Source organism: Eschrichtius robustus, chromosome 18 (assembly GCF_028021215.1).
Source record: "Eschrichtius robustus isolate mEscRob2 chromosome 18, mEscRob2.pri, whole genome shotgun sequence".
NCBI lineage: Eukaryota > Metazoa > Chordata > Mammalia > Artiodactyla > Eschrichtiidae > Eschrichtius > Eschrichtius robustus.
The window spans coordinates 2920683-2939121 of NC_090841.1; the positions used below are offsets into that span (position 1 = coordinate 2920683).

An 18439-nucleotide genomic window follows, 5' to 3' on the forward strand; every position below is an offset into this window, starting at 1 on the left:
AATTGAATGATCTACTTATCGTTCTTTTTAAATAAAGGTAAGACAACATAACATCACCTTGTTACGTTCACATAATTTGTTAAACAAAATATAAATTCAGTTTACTTAGAAAACAACTGTGATAATTTTAACATGTAGAGTTTACCTTCTGTTTATTATGATGATCATTATTTAAGGTTTTCTCAAGTGTTAAAGTTTTTTCACTTAAAAAGAAGCCTAAGGAAAGTGGTTTTTAAAGAGTGACTATTAACGTGAGAATATGCAGTTTACTTGGAGGAGAACAGCACACATTTAATACCAATAAAGTTACAAGTTCTAAATGTTGCCTGTGAATTTGAAGTGATTTTTTTATGAGATTTCTGTCAACATTAGATTCTACTGGAAACTTGTCCCAGAAGTTTTTGCTGTTCATTTAAGGTAAAGTTCATTTTAGAAAGTTGCAGTTACGTAAGACTGTCCTGATTCAGGGTTTAGCTGGTGGTTTCGTAGGAATTGTTTTCCTCTTGGCACACTTAGCGCTGTGTTCTGGAATTGGTGCCCAAACAATTTTAAGTGTGGTATATGAGTGGTTTGTGTCACTAAGTAAAATTAGATGCGCCGGCTGCTAACAACCAGGGATGAAACCTGAGACGAGGCCAGGCCGGGAGCCTTTGCTTCCAGGCTGGCTGGTGGACTTGACCCGTCCCCTCTCAGCGAGTCGTGGGACAGCCTGAAACGCTCTGTCTCAGAAGGATCTGGAGAGGTGCAGTTAATTCACAGTGTGCTTTTTACAACATCTAAGGTAAGTAATCGGTTTTTACTTGGATCTTATATAATTATAATGTTCAATTTAAAAACCAAATAGGTATGAGGCTTCTTGATTATTTTTTACCTTCATAGGTATCATAATGGAAAATGAATTTTAAATGTTGAATAAATTTAGCTCAAAATGATTATGTATTAAGTATCAACAAACTGTAGTTAACGTCTCAAGTTTCTTTCAAGTTATTACGACTACTAATATGCTACCTGTTTTTAGCATGATTATGTCCTTCTAATAGTTTTAATTTGTATCAACAGAATACCGTGATAGCATTTCTGTTTTATCGGGCATTCAATCGTTATACTAGACAAAGGATAATCTTTAAAATCACCTGCTGCTAATTCTACTCTTAAACTTTTGTGGCAGAATTACGTTTGATTTACATTTTGCCCATAGTTTTGTTACAGACATTTAAAAACAGGGTAAAATTCATGAGAACAGAAGTCCAGGTAGTTTGATACATTGAGAATAAGCAAAACAAGAGCAAAATACCAAGTTTGGCTGCCCAGCCCTTCTTGGATGAAAAAGGGAAGAGTGTATCTCTCCCTAAATCTGGAATAAATAATGTGTTGCTCAAAATATGTATGAAAAAGTAAAGAGAAGTAGAATCAAGGTAAACCGTGCTATGCTTCGGCTTGTTTAAAGTGTCTGTTGTTTCTGGTGGATCCTAAGTTAATTAGGGCCCTTAGAAGACAAGTTTGTAAAGAAAGTCATCAAGAAAGATAACGGGGAATAAAATAGCTCAACTGGCTGGAAGATTTGTCAGCAGGATGGAGTAACTCACTAGGTACGAAATGAACTACAAAACATACTGTGTTTATTTTTTGCTTATTTTCTTGGAAACATTTTGGACCCACAGAGCCACTTACCGCCGTATGGTTCAAGTTGGTGTTAGTCTTAGAGGTTCTAGAATTTATCTGAGGTTTCTTTCAAAGCCAAAGGAAAAGTAGTATTTCAATATATTTAAATATCAAATTCCAAAGACTAACGAATCCAAGTTTCCCAAACATGCTGGCTAAGCTTGCAGCTAAAATGCTGCAAATAAAATTGTTCCATAATGTCCTTTAAAAAAACATACACTCTAGTCACTAAACTAGATTGCTATTATATTGAAGATGAAACTCAAAGAACAATTGTAAATTATGAATGGGTGCCCATTTGGTTTAATCTTGCACATTTTGTTGGACCTGGGTAGGGTCTTCTCCGTGGCTTCCTCTCAAGCGAGCACAGCCCTGCTCACCCACCATGAATGTGGTTTCCCAGTGGGGAACCCTCAGGACCTGCCTCCCGCTTCTTTCTGTCCTTCCCGCCTCCTTCTCCTCCCAGCCTCAAAAGCATCCAGTGTTGTTCTTCTCTGGACCCACTTCGGGACCAGATGTTTATCTGGTGTTCTCATGAGCTTTGTAGAATCCCTCACCCACTGTCCTTGCCATTCCAGACTCCAGGCTCATCTCCTATTTCACATGTTATTTTGCCTTGGGGAATTTTATGGGAAAATAGATGCCGGAGTGTTTAGCGATCTGTGGATTTGCAAGGGTCTTGAGACTTCTCCCCAAGCCCCTCACAGCGCCCGAGTCCGCTTGACTTTGGTCCGGCTGGTGTGCTGTGCACGCTGGTGAAGGAGATGGACTTCCCAAGGGCTGCATGTGCCCAAGGCATCTGTGCTTTGTCCTGAAGCCACTGGGATAGAATTAGTCTTGGGGAAGGTCACTCTGGTTGCCATGGAGACTGGATAAGGGGCATGGAGGGAGGAGAGAGGAGCTGTAAAACATTGACAGATGGCCTCAGCTGAGGTCTGGAAAACAGACCCCAAGGGAGAACCAGCAGGAAGAAGTCGTTGCCATGGAGACCATACCTAAAACCCAGCCTCACCTTTGTGACTATTTTAACTCTATTTTAAACATTCTCAGTGAGTTTTACATGTGAAACATCTCTGAAAAAGCACACTATCAAGAAGCCTGATAGGTCACTTGAGTTGATCAATTGACCAACTGATTGTTGATCGGTGGACAGAATTGATCATCATATGACCTAGCTAAGAAGGCATGACTTTGGAACTCAGTCTGGTTTATATGATAGCTAAAGGGAAATACCTAAGATAGTATGGTTGAAAAGCAAAGGTAGAAACAGTGCTTTTCTGATGCTAATCTTCCTCCCAAATCCAACTCATTTATCGAGGTAGAACTTTATGTGATCTTGAACCTTAAAATACACTGTTGAAATACAGAGTGCTTATGGATTAACATTCCAAGTAGAAGATGAAGTAGTATGATGGTCACTGAGATGTAAAATGCAGGAACTGTCAGCCTATAAACTATGACATATGCATCAATCACATCATTATGGCAATAAAAGGGCCAGGAAAATAACAATGTATAAATCTGTTATTTTCCCCTTTTGTTCTATGGGTTCTGGTTATTTTCCTAGCAGTTTATGGAGTTTCTGTTAAAGTTGGCATGAGACATATATGAAGTGTGGTAAAGATGGAATGATTTCGGTTTTCAGTCATAACATTGGACCTAGACATGGGGACCTAGTCCACAAATACATCGTAAATGAGAATATACTTCATTCTGCCTGCCTGTCTTTAACAAATACGTATAATTGAGCCCCTGCTCAGTTCCAGGCCCTACTGTAGGTGCTGGTTATATTGTGGTGAACAAAACAGTGAACAAAACATCCTTATTTTGGCCTTATTTCCACCAACTTCAACTTCTGGACCTTGATATTACCCTTTAGTCAAATACTATATAAGGACATGGTAAAAGCTTCAGATTTCTGAGTTTCTTTAATAGAACCAAGAATAAAACACTAAGAAAATATATTTGAATTGCCCATCTTTATAAACTTAACACTGCTTTAAAATAAGCCTCTATCTGAACTAAGCAAACATGCCTTTTAAAACCACAGTTTTATGAGCTAACATTTGTGTGACAGTGGGTACCAGTGGTTTTTTTTTCCTTTTGTTACTTTTTCATTTAAATAAAGGTTTCTTCCCTGTTCAGGACTGTTAGCTACTTAAAGGGCATTTCTTCTGTTGATTTGGTGTATTTTGTAAGGAACTTTTTAAAGTGGCAGTTTGCCATTTTATTTTAAAAGTCAATTCTATTGTAAAGAAGAGAGATGGTTTGATGACCTTTTAATCTGTGTGTGTGTGTGTGTGTGTGTGTATGCACGCATGTGTGTATTTATAGCAGGGGCATTAGTGATTGTGAGAATTGTACTGATTGTAACTTTGGATGAAGTGGATAACTACAGTTTGTGTACTTTGCTCTATTTAGTGACCATGATGAGCAATTTGACCAAAAGATGAAGCAGAACTATTTTTGAAATTATTTGGTCGTCCTAAATGTAGTCATAAAGTTGGGACAAGTATGGTGAATTTACTATTAACTTTACTATTATCACAGGAATATATATATCCAAAGGTATATATATATATATATATATATATATATATATTTTTTTTTTTTTTTTAATCTGAAAAAATACAGAAAAACATTTGGGAAATGAAATTTTAAGTGAAAAAGGTGGAATATAGGGGGAAATGATTGTTAACAGTTTTTAAATTTATCGTCTATTTTCTATGGGTATATATATATTTTCATAAGTATTTCAATAGTCTTTTTCATTCAACACTCTATCATTAGTATTTCTCTAGGATATTATATGCTTTTCAAGCAGTTAATTCTGAACTAATTACTCTAATAAATTATCATTTATTTACTTTCCAGTTATTCACCATTACACATAACGTAAAATAAATATCCTTAAACATGAACCTTCATTTTCATTCCTAATTGTTTCTTTGGAATAAGTTTCTAGAGTTGAAATTACTGTTTGTTTGAGGTTCTTGGTACACCATCCTTCGAGAGGGACGATGTTAATTTTCACTTTTAACAGCAGAGGGGTTCCATGCCCATTTTTCAAACACTTTGCCAATAATGGCTACTACCAGTTTTTAAATCTCCCTTAATCTTTGAAAACTGCTTATGGAACTTGTGTTTATTTGCATTTCATGGTGAAGCTGAACCTTTTGCTGTGTGTATTAATCATCTGTGTTTCTTTAATGTATGTGCATTGTTTTGTTCAAGTTTTATTGGATTATTTATATTTTTAAGGGTAATAACCTTGTCTTATCTTTAAGGCAAATATTTTCCCCATTTGTTATCTGCTGTTGAATTTTCCTTGTTGATGTACTTTTGTCACATCTACCAGGGTGAGCTCCTCCCCACTGCTCTTTCTTTTCCTAAACGTTGGCACCAGTTGGGAATGCTATGAGTTGTGATGCAGACAGTGAGGCAGGAAATACCTTGACAATTAGCAATTTAATGTGGGGATTAGATTAGCTATTTCTTGGAAGTTTAAAGGAAAATGGAGGTAAACTCGTCCAGTGATTCTCAGTGCCAGCCTGACCTAGTCAGCTTTAACTTAATAAGCATGTATAAGAGACATGGAAGCAACCTAAATGTCCATCAGTAGATGAATGAATAAAGATGTGGTCTACCTATGCAGTGCAATATTACTCAGCCATTAAAAAGAATGAAATAATGCCATTTTCAGCAACGTGGATGGACCTAGACATTATCACACTAAGTGAGGTAAGTCAGAAAGAGAAAGACAAATACCATACGATATCACTTATATGTGAAATCTAAAATATGATACAGATGAACTTATTTATAGAACAGACATAGAAAATAACTTATGGTTACCAAAGGGGAAAGGTGGGGAGTGGGGGATAAATTAGGAGTTTGGCATTACAATATACACTCTACTATATATCAAATAGATAAGCAACAAAGACCTACTGTGTAGCACAAACTATATATTCAATATCTTGTAATAAACTATAATGGAAAAGAATCTGAAAAGAATATACATAGTAAATGTATATAAATTCAACTGTACTTGTAAATCAACTACACTTCAGTTAAAAAAAAAAAGTATATGAGGAGCGACCCATAAATACTGGATGTCTCTCATTTCTCACTTTTGTTTACTTATCACTTCTGTGTATGGGCTTGTTCTCGACTCTTTGCTGTTTTCTTTGTCTATTTGTCCGTCCTTTTGTCACTGTCTCATTTTTTCATTACCATAGCATAAAACTGTGCTTTACATCCAGCAAGGTAAGCCCCACTCTTCACACATTCATTTGTTCAGTGCATATTGGCCTGTTATGTGCACGTAACTCCTGCAGGTCATGGTATGTCGTCACATGGTTATGATTGACTTTGCATGTGAGTGGCCTTGTCATTCTGATGGATGATGTAACATGATGGTACTAGTTATGTCATAAGAAATGATGCTTCTTGAATATAGAGCCAGGTGACTATGAAAGGCAATTTTTGAAACTGAAAAATAATTTTCCTGAAGTTTTCAAAGGGACATACATGATGGATGCTATAAGAGGTTTGGTAATGCCCCAGTCAGCATGCCCTGTGGCCTGGCAGGACCTCACTCGGTGCTATAGAATTCTATCCCTGACATTCAGATGACTCCCCCTTGAAGAAGGGGGATGACCAGAGAAGCAGCACCTACGGGATCCCCTCCATCCCTGCCTGTGGTTCTCTTTGCTAAAATTAGCCAGTGAGCTTACGGCAGGAAAGCAGCATCTGTCAGACATATGTGTGGAAGTGAGCATAACCCCAGACCTCCTAACACTTCAGAGATTGATTTTTGTTTTATCCATTGCATTTCTAATTTTACTGAATTATGACGAGAGCAAAGGATTTGTATGAAATTTATCCTTTGGCATTTCTTCATTCTTCCTTGTAAATGTTTATCAGATTTTGCAAAAGTTATACCCTTTGTTGAAAAAAGTAAGCATTTCCCAACTTCAGGGATGGAGCTCTACACACATCCACTTAAACACATTTTAATTGTATTGTCCAGGGTTTCTATAGAAATATGTTAAAGTCTTCCACTATGGTAATACCTTTCTCGGTTTTTTCTTAACGTTCTTCTTCAATTTTTATCCCGTATATACAGATGAAGAGGTATAGAAACAGGTATAGGTGTATCAGGACATTTGAGAGAGGCATACACGTCTAGCGTTTTATAGCCTCCTGATGAATTTGCTTATTTTTATATCCATAGTATTACAGCAATGCCCCATCGTCACGTGCCCTATCATCATGGGAGTTCAGATACAGCATAAATGTCAGGTGGCTCCTGTCCTTTGCTCCTGCCCCAGGAAACAGTGCCTCGTTTTCGTCATGTCTGGGGAAAGGATGCGAGGCGAGGTGTGGATGTTGCTGAGTACCGTGTCAGGGTCGTGCAGAGCAGGCTCCGTCACCAGTAATCACCAGAGTGGGTTCACAGGGAGGTCCTTCACCCCGTGAAGGTGGCTTCACCCACGTCCTCTTCCCCTCCGTCCTGGAATCACTGTGCAAGCCCAGGGGCTCAGGACCACTCCCTTCGGTGGCCGAGCAGGAAGTGCTGGCCGGGGGGCTGGATGGGACGGTCAGCCCACAGCCTGATCATGTCTCCCCTGGGGCGATCTCACCAGCTGCACGGCACGACTCTCCACTTACAAAGTTGAAATCTGGGACCCACACCTGTCATGAAGTTTCTTTGCTTCGGCGTTGTCCAGACTCAGAATGATTTTATTTAATAGACTTGAATTAAGTTATCCTGCTCAGGAGTCAGTATCTGTTTCCAATCTCACATAGCTTCAATTATAGAAAATTCTTGGCAATTACCTCTAATCATTGTCTTTCCTATGTTTTCTCTGGTTACTCCTGCTGGAGCTTCAGTAAGACATATTTAGACCGTCTCGTTCCTCAGACATGTCCTTTAAACTCACCCTCACGTTTCCGATGCCGTTTATCACTCCGGCGTGTTTTCTAAGATCTGTCTTCCTATATGTACTGATTCTCTTCTCAGCTCTGTGTAATCTGTTAAATATAGGGAAATTGTCTTTATATGTCACAACTTTAAGCGATACAACACGTTCTTTGGAATTTAAAATATAACTGAACTTCTCATTTCTAAGGAGTCTGTTTAGGTCTTTTTCAAACCCACCTTTTTAAAAACTCCTTTTAGATTAGTTCCTTTTGAACATCATCCGTGTGTTTATCATTTCCATGCCTCAAACTCCTGGCAACAGCCTCTCCAGACTAGGCATTCAGTAAAGGTTAGTTAAAATTAACAATGTCATTTAACAACATTTATGTAGTGGACGCTGCATTCAGTTACTATACTATGTACTATGACAAGAATCAAAGAATGTAGAAGGCAGAATTTCTATCCTTAAGATGGTTTTATTTTAAATAATAAGTAACCATGTATTCAAGAGCATATGAAAACTGATATTTTTGCAAAACATACTATAATGTTTCGTGTCTGGAGCCTTTTGTGTTAAAATATTGATAACTATATTTAGAGAGAAGCATTTAAAGCTAATCTAAATTAAGTATACCATCAACATACTTTAAAGATGGTTAACAGGGAAAGGGGTGGGATATTTTTTAGTTAATTAATTAATTTATTTTTGGCTGTGTTGGGTCTTCGTTGCTGCATGCGGGCTTTCTCAAGTTGCGGCGAGCAGGGGCAACTCTTCGTTGCAGTGCGCGGGCTTCTCGTTGCGGTGGCTTCTCTTGTTGTGGAGCACGGGCTCTAAGCGTGCAGGCTCAGTAGTTGTGCCGCACGGGCTTAGTTGCTCCGCGGCATGTGGGATCTTCCTGGACTAGGGCTCGAACCCGTGTGCCCTGCATTGGCAGGTGTATTCTTAACCACTGAGCCACCAGGGAAGTCCCCATAAATTGTTTTTTAAATAAAGGAGCCTATGAAAATAATTTTTGCCCAAGATGTAGTAAAACTCAAAATTATTTACCTTGGAGTATAGATTTTTAAGTTCTAACATAAAATATTATCTTATTAATTTTTTGTAAAGGGTCTATAAGTAGATCATAAAGCATAATGCATTGTTCCAGAGCAGTTTCTTGCCAGCATGAATACTAATACTTTACAGTTATCTGACCTCGAAGTGATAAAGAACTGGTGTCCTTTCCAATGCTAATTTTAACACATATCTGAAGGAAGCTAGCTGAACCTGATAGCCTCTGAAAGTCTCTTCCAGAAAAAATTGAATATACAGTGTCAAATAAAAATGGAAGCCACCATGAGTCACCATTAGAATATAAGCTAATAATTTATTAAAATAACAACATCAACTTTTTAGAACAAAAAACTGGAGTTGAGTGTTCTGCCTCATCATTTTAAATCATGCCTGTCTAGAGTAAGATCCTTGTTCAATGCAACACATCTAACACTGGTAAGTGGCAGGTTAACCAAAAGAGTTAAGGGGGACAATCATAAAACGTGACTTTGTTACCAAAACTCAGGCCCAGGTGCCTGCCGCTCAAGCAGCCCTGTTCACACTTTGATTTTTAGCCCCGGAAGACCCATTTTCATACTTCTGACCTCCAAAACTATAAAATAATAAAATTATGTTGGGTTAAGCTAGGTTTGTGATAGCTTTACACCAGCAATAGGAAGCTCTAGATAGGAATAGAAATATGCAGCAAGTGGAAACCATATGTGTGTGTGCGCGCATGTGCACGTGTATACACACACACTTGGAAAACTGCTGTTTTTATCAATCTGTAGCAATACTGTAAAATAATGCACTTGCTTTAAATTCAGATTCTCTGGCCACCCTTCCCAATCCAATCGCAGACTCCTAGCCTATCTTTTACAGAAAGTGTGGTTTTGCCACCATTATTTAGACGACAAGTGCTTTGAAATAAATATAACAGAGTGCTGTGTTGGGAGTGAGTGAGTGTCGGGGAAGACTTGTTTGAGGAGGTGACATGTGAGCTGGTCTGAAGCTGAGGAGGGAGCTGGCAGAGGGTTTCAGGTGGAGGGGATGCCCAGGAGTGAGTCCTGACCCGAGGGTTCACCTGGGCTGTTAAAGAGTGGATGGGGCGCTGTGAGCAAAAGACCAACAACAGCAGATGAAGAGGTGAGTGAAGGCTCTCACTAGGGTGATGGAGGTGATGGAGGAGGTTGGATGTTCTCAGTGGGGAAAAGTCACGGGAAGGTGTGAAACTGTAGAGTGGCAGGCGCTGACTTACATTTCACATGTCTGCTTGTGGGTAGAGAGGGGTTTCCGGAGGGGAAGGAAGGGAAGCAGGCTTGCAGTGGTGCAGATGACAGTTCGCGGTGGCTGGCACCAGAGCGGTAGCCATGGCAATGGAGAGAAGTAGATTTGGGATGCAGGTTGAAGGCAGAGCTGATGTGGGGCTATGTGGGTGGTGATGGACTTTCTAATACAAAAAAAGACTGGAGGGGTCAAAGGTGAGTGAGTAAAGAATGCCCTCATGAAATTGTTAACCACTTAGGTTTTGAATAATGCAGATTGTCAGTCCTGAGTGTTTGAAAATACTGAGTGATGAATAGCACCATTTTATACAATCAGCTAGAACACGGGGAAATGCCTGTTGTTTGGTTGGAAAGAAATTTATAGAATTATTTTGACCATAACATTTTAAATAAGGATACCTCCAAGTCATTCCTAAAAATAAACGCATAGGACTTCCCTGGTGGCGCAGTCGTTAAGAATCTGCCTGCCAATGCAAGGGACACGGGTTCGAGCCCTGGTCCGGGAAGATCCCACATGCTGCGGAGCAACTAAGCCCGTGCGCCACAACTACTGAGCCTGCGCTCTAGAGCCCGCGAGCCACAACTACTCAGCCTGTGTGCCACAATTACTGAAGCCCGTGCACCTAGAGCCTATGCTCCACAACAGGAGAAGCCACCACAATGAGAAGCCGGTGCACCACAATGAAGTGTAGCCCCTGCTCACCGCAGTGAAGACCCAATGCAGCCAAAAATAAAATATAAGTAAATTTATAAAAAAAAAAAAAATAAATAAATGCATAAAAAATCTCAGAGGAGAATATTTTATATGATTCATCATTTTGCTACATTTACAATCAGAAAAGTCATAATTTCTAATCTTAATTTAAACAGTTAAAACCATGTTCTTTTTTTCCTTGTGTAAAGGGGAAAATTGAGCAACTTTTAAAAATCTCTTCACAGAGTGGAAATTGTTACTAAAACTCTTAACCTAATTTACATAAAACAGTGAATGTTTGTAAACATTTGTACACGTACACATTTTGATCTTTCTTGAAGTAGGTCAGTACTTGGGAGCTTTATTATAGGCCAAAGTTGGTGTGGTAGGTATCTTGAAAAGAGCCTTTTTAATTCTGAATAATTTAGTAGCTGAAGGAAGATGTAATTTAATCATTTGGCATAAAATTGAGTAATTGGATTTTTTTTTCAGAAGGCTCTTAGGTACCAGCTTGATTTTCCTCCCACTGAATCTTTTAAGAATGTGATAACTTGATTGTTGTGGGTTGATGCTTCAATTCCAAGTTTAATCTTGCAGAATTTTGAAAGCTGTATATGTACTGATTTTACTGATTAAAATCTGAAAATATAATCACTGGATTTCAAATGAATTTGTCCTATCTAAATATGTTGCATGACAGATTATCACTGTGGTTGAAATACAGTGACATGTTTCAAAGTAATAGCCAATGCTCATTTTAAACATCACTAATTTTGGAAATTTGTTATTGGGGTAAAAAGTATTTTGTTGGACTAATGGTCAATCAATATTGACAAACAAATTCTCTTTCTGGCATGTGTCTCTCCCTCTCTCCCTCTACCCCCCTCCTCCACCCTCCCCCCTGTCTTTACCCCTCCCTCCCTTGCCCCCCACCCGGTGGCAGATGGTGCGTGAACAATACACCACGACCCCAGAAGGCACCCGCGTAGAGCGGCCAGAGAACCAGTCTGTCTACAAAATCGGCATTTATGGCTGGAGAAAGCGTTGCCTGTACTTATTCGTTCTTCTTTTGCTCATTGTCCTCCTTGTGAATTTTGCTCTTACAATTTGGATTCTTAAAGTGATGTGGTTTTCCCCAGTAAGTATTTTTTTTCCTGATAAACATGTTCTTGTTTTGTTTGCGCTGTCCCTCCAGCCACATTGTATCAACAGAAGCTTCCTTTCATGCAGTTAATGTTGGTTTCCTGTCTGGATCAGAATTTTCAGTAGCAAAAAATAATATAACATTTACTTTTCTTTTTTACCTTTTTAAAATAATTTCACTGTGAACTAGAGCGTGTTGGTTTTCATTGCAGTTCTGTATTCTGATTGTGTTGGTGGCTACCCGAATCTATATGTATGTTAAAACTCATAGAACTATAAGCCTCAAGAGTCCATTTTATTGCATCTTAATTTTTAAAAATTTTTATATAGTAATGGTAAGATTTTTTTTTTCTGACATGGTGGTGGGCTCTTGCATGTTTGTTATAAGGTGATTATTTAAATCTTATATGCATTTCCTAAATAGTCCTTTGTATTTACACTAGATGTAATAAAATACTGAATATTGAATAAAAACAACTAAAGTTTTAAATAAAGTATTTAAGAGAAATACAGTAAAGTGCCGATAGGAAATCTATGAAAATGCATACATAATTTAAGTTGATACTAAAAGAAGTGAAGAAGAAAGCAATAACAAATCTCTTTTTAACAGACAGGGATGGGTCACCTGTATGTTACAGAAGATGGACTTCGCCTGGAGGGGGAATCGGAGTTTTTATTCCCACTGTATGCCAAGGAAATACACTCCAGAGTGGTAAGAAAATGAGGACACATTTAAATAATTTGTGTTTCGTGAAAAATAAATAATGGTGAAACACAGAAAGTTTGCTTTTCTGATGAAAGGGGTGCATGCGTCGATACTGCCTGTTTCCCTGGCCACGTGCCTTGGGTGGGCCCTAGCGAGTGACCGCCATGGTCACACCCAAAACCTTGCCTGGAAACCCCCAGCCCCGCCCGAGCAGATTTCTGCTTACATCTCATTGACCAAAATTGTGTCACTTGGGTCTCCCTCCCTGCAGGACAGGCTGAGAAAGCAATTAGCCTTTGCAGCCCCTGCGGTGGAAGCCAGAAAAAGAACAGTGTTGGAGAGCATTCATTGGATCAGACAACCAGAGTGGTTCCCGGGACAGCTTCCTTTGTCTAGGCCCGGGGGTGGGCCTCACAGCTCTGACCTGGGCCGTGTCCTCCCTTTCAGGGAAAATGATAAAAAAAAAAAAAAAAGATCCTGGATGTTGGGGCCTGAAGACTGGGTTCCATCATGGAACTGTCACTTGCTAGCTGTTACATTGGGAGAGCTGTCATTTAATCTCTTTGAGCTCAATTTCCTCATCTGTATGTGAGGAGTAATGCCACCTCCTTCAAAATGTGGAGATAAAAGGAGAGGCTGGATGGTAAAAATCGTTGGTGAATTATTAGCTCTTATTATCATGCTGGTTATTTCACAGCAAAAACAAGTAGTAAGGTCACGCCATTGGATAAAAGGTGAGACAATGGTAAATCCATCTGCTTCCACAAAGCAAGTTGGAGAATTTCTGACCTGCTAGAGTTCCAAAGCACTCCTAAAACTTCTTTCCTTCTGAAAAATCATATTATACCCCACAACTTTGGAAGATATTTGGTTCCCTCTGAGTGACATAAACCCACCTGAATCCAGCAGCCAAATTACTGCATTCCTTTTGAAGAAAACTGTTATAGAAGAGCCAGCAATCTTCTGTGAGACAAAGCCCCCGCTCAGACTATGACCCCACTTAACGTGCTCATAAAGCCACTGTATCTTCCAACAAAAAGCTCTAAAAATGTAGGCATCCAACAGATTTTAAAAGCTCTTTTGAAATTGTGAGAAGCCTTTTGCGTTTTGAAAATAAGTAATATGGTCTTTATTTATAGAAGAGCTAACCGCTCTCTGATATATCATGTCCTGGACATAAATTATGAGAAATGAAATTGTAATTCCTTGGAAAAGACAAAACACTGATTAAAACTTGATTGTTTCAGATCTTCACCTTGAGAGCAGACTTGGTCCATTGTAACCAGTGCACACAGGCACAGTAAACCCAGGAGGTTATTATATTTTGTGGGGAAAAAAAATTAATGCATTTACCCCCTTCACATAATATAATCCAAGTTTAAAAAATAGTTTTAGCCACAAATTTATAGGTTCACAGGATCTATGACATTGGAGAAATTAGTTTGTATAAATCCTCAATTTATATACAAATACAAAGGTATAGTCATTTTAAATAGTCTGTATTTGGCTAACTTTGTAAATCTGTTTTTAGGACTCATCTCTGCTTCTGCAGTCCACACAGAATGTGACTGTAAATGCACGCAACCCGGAAGGAGAAGTCACAGGCAGGTTAAAAGTGGGTGAGTCCAGCTTCATAACAGTGCTTTGCATGTGTGTGGTCCATGAACAGTTGTGCTGAATGGATCCATTTGTTTATTTTCTTCTAGAGAATTCAAAGTTATTTATGAGCAATCAAAGTATGAGTTTTCTAAATATCATGCTGTGTGGACCACGGAGACTAGCTCAGGTGGTGGGAGGACAGTCTGAAGTATTTTAAGTGAAGTTATTTTGGTTCCAAGAAATAAGAGGACCATTTAAGGTAGTACAAGAAACACAATGATTGTTGCAGGATACAAAATAATCTCACAGAGACTGAGGAAAGGAAACAAAGTAGCTGCCCTCAAGCAAAGAAAGACCAGGGTGGGAGAATCAAAGTATTCATCCTCTCTCCCCCTCTCTCCCCCTCCTTCTCTCTGCCATGTTCCCCTCCTTTCCATGAATCTCTGTCCATGATCTTCACTTGGGTATCATGGTTGCAGCAGTTCTAACTCTACAGGACTCTCTGGTTCTTCATCCGATTGGCTATAGTTCTCAACACCAGCCAACCTGGTCTTCAGTGTCATAAATTCTCAATTCAAAACAAAGTACTCTAATTGGCCCAATTACTCTGTTCAACCAACTGCCCTTGGCTGAGCCATGTACACCCATCTGATCAGCTAAGACCAAAGAATATGGTCACATGGGAGAGAGGTCCTTTGGAGTCGTGCACAGAGAGCAAAAGGATTAGAAAGAAAGAATATCGATGGAAGAAATAACAGAAGAGCAAACAGCTGGTGAAAGGAATATACCTTCTCTACACCATCAACACTTTATAGATATGCTAAATCTAAGAAATTGGATGGCTCTTCAGATTATGGGGAAATAGATGACAAGTGTACTACCAACACAGGCAGGTAACTTTCCGTGTCCTCCTTTTTTAATGGCTGTTGTTACAGGACAATAATGTTACATTGGAAGGTACAGCCATATCTTAACTTTATGATTCCTCTTTATTACAGTAACACATGAGTTCCATAGTCTGTGTTCTGATTTAATCTTTATAACTTTTTCTAAATGATAAATTGTATTTCTCTTTTGCTTAGAAGCTTGTTTGATCACCAAGTCCAGTGAAATTCTCAATAAATCTAGAGATGAACCTGAGCTTACACAGCGTACATGTTCATGAAACTTGTCTAAACCAAATCATATTTCTTTATAAATTATGTTGTATTATGAATTGTGTCTACCATTTCTTAAATTTCTTAAAAAATTTTAACTGACTATAGCTTTTAAATGTTTGAGGGATTTTTACCCATCTTTTGTCATTCATTAAGCAAACATTTATTGAATGCCTATGTGCTACTTTCCATATGCTGTCAAGTAATTAATAACATTTAGAGTGTGTAATTATTTTTTAGGAGTTCCAAAAGTAAAAGATTCATTTTATATTCTTCTGAAAATGACTTAACACAAATACTCATTTTCACATTTAATCTTTTGCTAAGTGTGGATTTTCATATATAGGGGAGTTAAAGATAACATAAATCTGTCTCCAATTTCGTGGATGAAATAATGGAAGCACTGAAAAGCTAATTTTCTCAAAAACACACAGCTAGTTAGTAGAGAAGCCAAACCAGGAGTCACCTTAGGACTTACTTCTCCATCAGGGGTGTTTCCACCACCCTCCTTCTCTACTCAGATTTCATTAAATCATGGCACGCCAGGAACTGTCCTAGTTGCTGCAAATATGGTGTTGTTTTTGTCACCAAGGAATTCACTTTAAAAAAAAAGTTTCCCATCAGAATTACTTTAAACTGTTAACCTCAAATTTTGAGTTTTAACCTTAGTGTTTCATACCTGAGGTAGAGTTAAAATAAGTGACTTCTATTAAACCTTTTGTTGGAAAGCCTCTGCTATATTGAGACTCCTGAACTAGGAAATATTCAACTCACCAAATCCAAGATGATTTTCAGTAAATGACTTCCCACAATCACACTCATTCCAGCCTCACGTTTCCTGAAAGAAGTTAAATTTAGCCAATCTGGATATTAAAATGTGATTTATGTGAACTAGACAAAGTAATCCCATTTAATTAAATGAATAATTGTTTATTACTAAGACCACTGAAAAAATTGGCAACCAATACAATCAAAGACAAAAGTCTTAAATTCCAAAAGAAATCAAACAGGAAAGCAAGCATCAACAGCTAGCATTTCAGATCTTGGAACTAAAAGACAACAAATTGTGAACAACAGTGGAATCTTACTAGTTATAAATGCAGCCCTGGTTACTACAGTTAATGTTCTTTTGACTTCAAATAATAGAAACCACTTCTGGTTAGCTTCAAAATAAGACTTTTTAGCTGAATGGGGTCAATTTTGGCAATTCCTATTTCCCTGAAATTTTCTGTTTCATCTAGGTTTTCAAATTTATTTGCATAGAAGTCTACATAGTACTCTGTTTTTGTTTTTTTAATTTCTTCCATTTCAATGGCATTATTTTAATGGCTACATAATATTCCAAGGAATATATATATATATATAATTGTGACTATAATTATAATTATAAAATTATATTGTAAATATAATGTATATTTATTGTAAATACAATATAATTATTGTATATATACAATAATATTATTGCATATTATATATATATAGTATATATACAATAATATTATTGCATATTTTATATATATATATATATATATATATATATATATATATATATATATATACACACACACACGATAATTTGACGATAATTTGATTATGTACTACTCAAAAATTGGAGTTAGGTTATTCCATTCAGTCAATGCCACAGTTCTGAATCCAGGCCACTCATATATTTAGGAGGTATTCAATAAATACTTGTTGAATGAATGAATGGAGGAATGAATAAAAGACTGTGTAGGAAGGGATGGGCTGGAAAGCCAGCTTAAGTGTGGGAGAGAGTTCCAGGAGACGGGGTGGGGGAAGATGGCCTGTCCAGGGTGCTCCAGAGTGGACAAGGGTTCAAGTATAAGTCTGAGCCACAGCTGTGAGGGATTTGGGGTCATGAGTGGGAAACAAACTCAAAATTTCTCAGGTAAAACAAACTCAAAATTTCTCTCTTCTCAGGTAGAAGAGAGAAATTCAACAAAGAAAGTCAGGAATAAAAAACAAGGGGTTAACATCACTGTTCACAATAGTCAAAACATGGAAACAGCCTGTGTCTATAGACAGATGAATGAATAAAGAAGATGTGGTATACACACACACACACACAATATACACATTGTGTATATATACAGTGGAATACTACTCAGTCATGAAAAAGAAGGAAATAATGCCATTTGCAGCAACATGGATGGAGCTAGAGATTATCATACTAAGTGAAGTAAGTCAGACAAAGAAAGACAAATATCATATGATATCACTTATATGTGGAATCTAAAATATGACGCAAATGAACTTATCTATGAAACAGAAACAGACTCACAGACATAGAGAACAGACTTATGGTTGCCGAGGGGGTGGGAGAGGGGTGGATTGGGAATTTGGAATTAGCAGATGCAAACTAGTATATATAGGATGGATAAACAAGTCCTATTGTATAACGCAGGGAACTATACTCAATATCCTGTGATAAACCATAATGGAAAAGAATATGAAAAAGAATATATTTATAACTGAATCATTTGCTGTACAGCAGAAATTAATACAACATCGTAAATCAACTATACTTCAATAAAATAAATTTTTAAAAAACAATGGGTTCATCCAAGGCAATTGCTGTGAACAGCACTGGAGCCCTTTCCTGGTTATTATAGGTTCAGGAACTCATGTGCTTGGATGTAACAGACTAGCCTAAAGAATAGAGTCAGGCTATATAGATAAGAGTCACTGACTCCAGGCTTATAAAGTTGAACCTAGTAATACAAGATGATACCAAAAAATTAGTAGAATGAACTTAACCTCAGTTTTATACTTCCAGTTCAGTATTTTCTGTGATATGATATTTGCAGCAGCAGAATAAATCTTTCCTTTTCTCAAAGGACTCTGTGACGTTTGTTTTGAACCGATGCTGTCTTACAGCTATCATGGTGGGCGGGTGGAACGGAGCTGTTAATGGGGCATACGGTAAAAGCCAGGAAGAATTTGATTGTGTCTTTACCAGAAACCGCTTGGGCCATTTCACAAACCTAAGTCATCAGGTCATAAAACCTTCCTTTATTTAATTCCTTTATCTTTTATTTCCCTCGTTATTTGTACCAAAGCCTCTTATTAAAATTGTGATTTTACCAGATAGCTCCTTTTTTAATCACAAAGAAAATATTTGAGTTTTATTTCTTAAAGAACTCTGCTGCACATGAGGGTGACTTGCTCAGCTCTAATGCATGTCCAGCAGGTTATAAAGACTAGTAGAA

The 18439-nt window shown here is 37.9% G+C and overlaps 1 protein-coding gene across 5 annotated transcripts in view; it reads left to right on the forward strand.

Annotated features, from left to right (window-relative positions):
• Window positions 1-18439, forward strand: part of SGCG (sarcoglycan gamma) — a 50626-nt gene that overhangs the window by 11061 nt on the left and 21126 nt on the right. For 4 of the 5 annotated variants that reach the window (XM_068526619.1, XM_068526623.1, XM_068526620.1 and 1 more), the window contains exons 2-4: window positions 11548-11742; window positions 12358-12459; window positions 13985-14072. In XM_068526619.1, coding sequence (XP_068382720.1) covers window positions 11548-11742; window positions 12358-12459; window positions 13985-14072 — 385 coding nt within the window. Of the gene's footprint in view, window positions 1-598; window positions 782-11547; window positions 11743-12357; window positions 12460-13984; window positions 14073-18439 lie in introns of those variants that run through there. The other variant, XM_068526621.1, reaches the window with a different exon arrangement.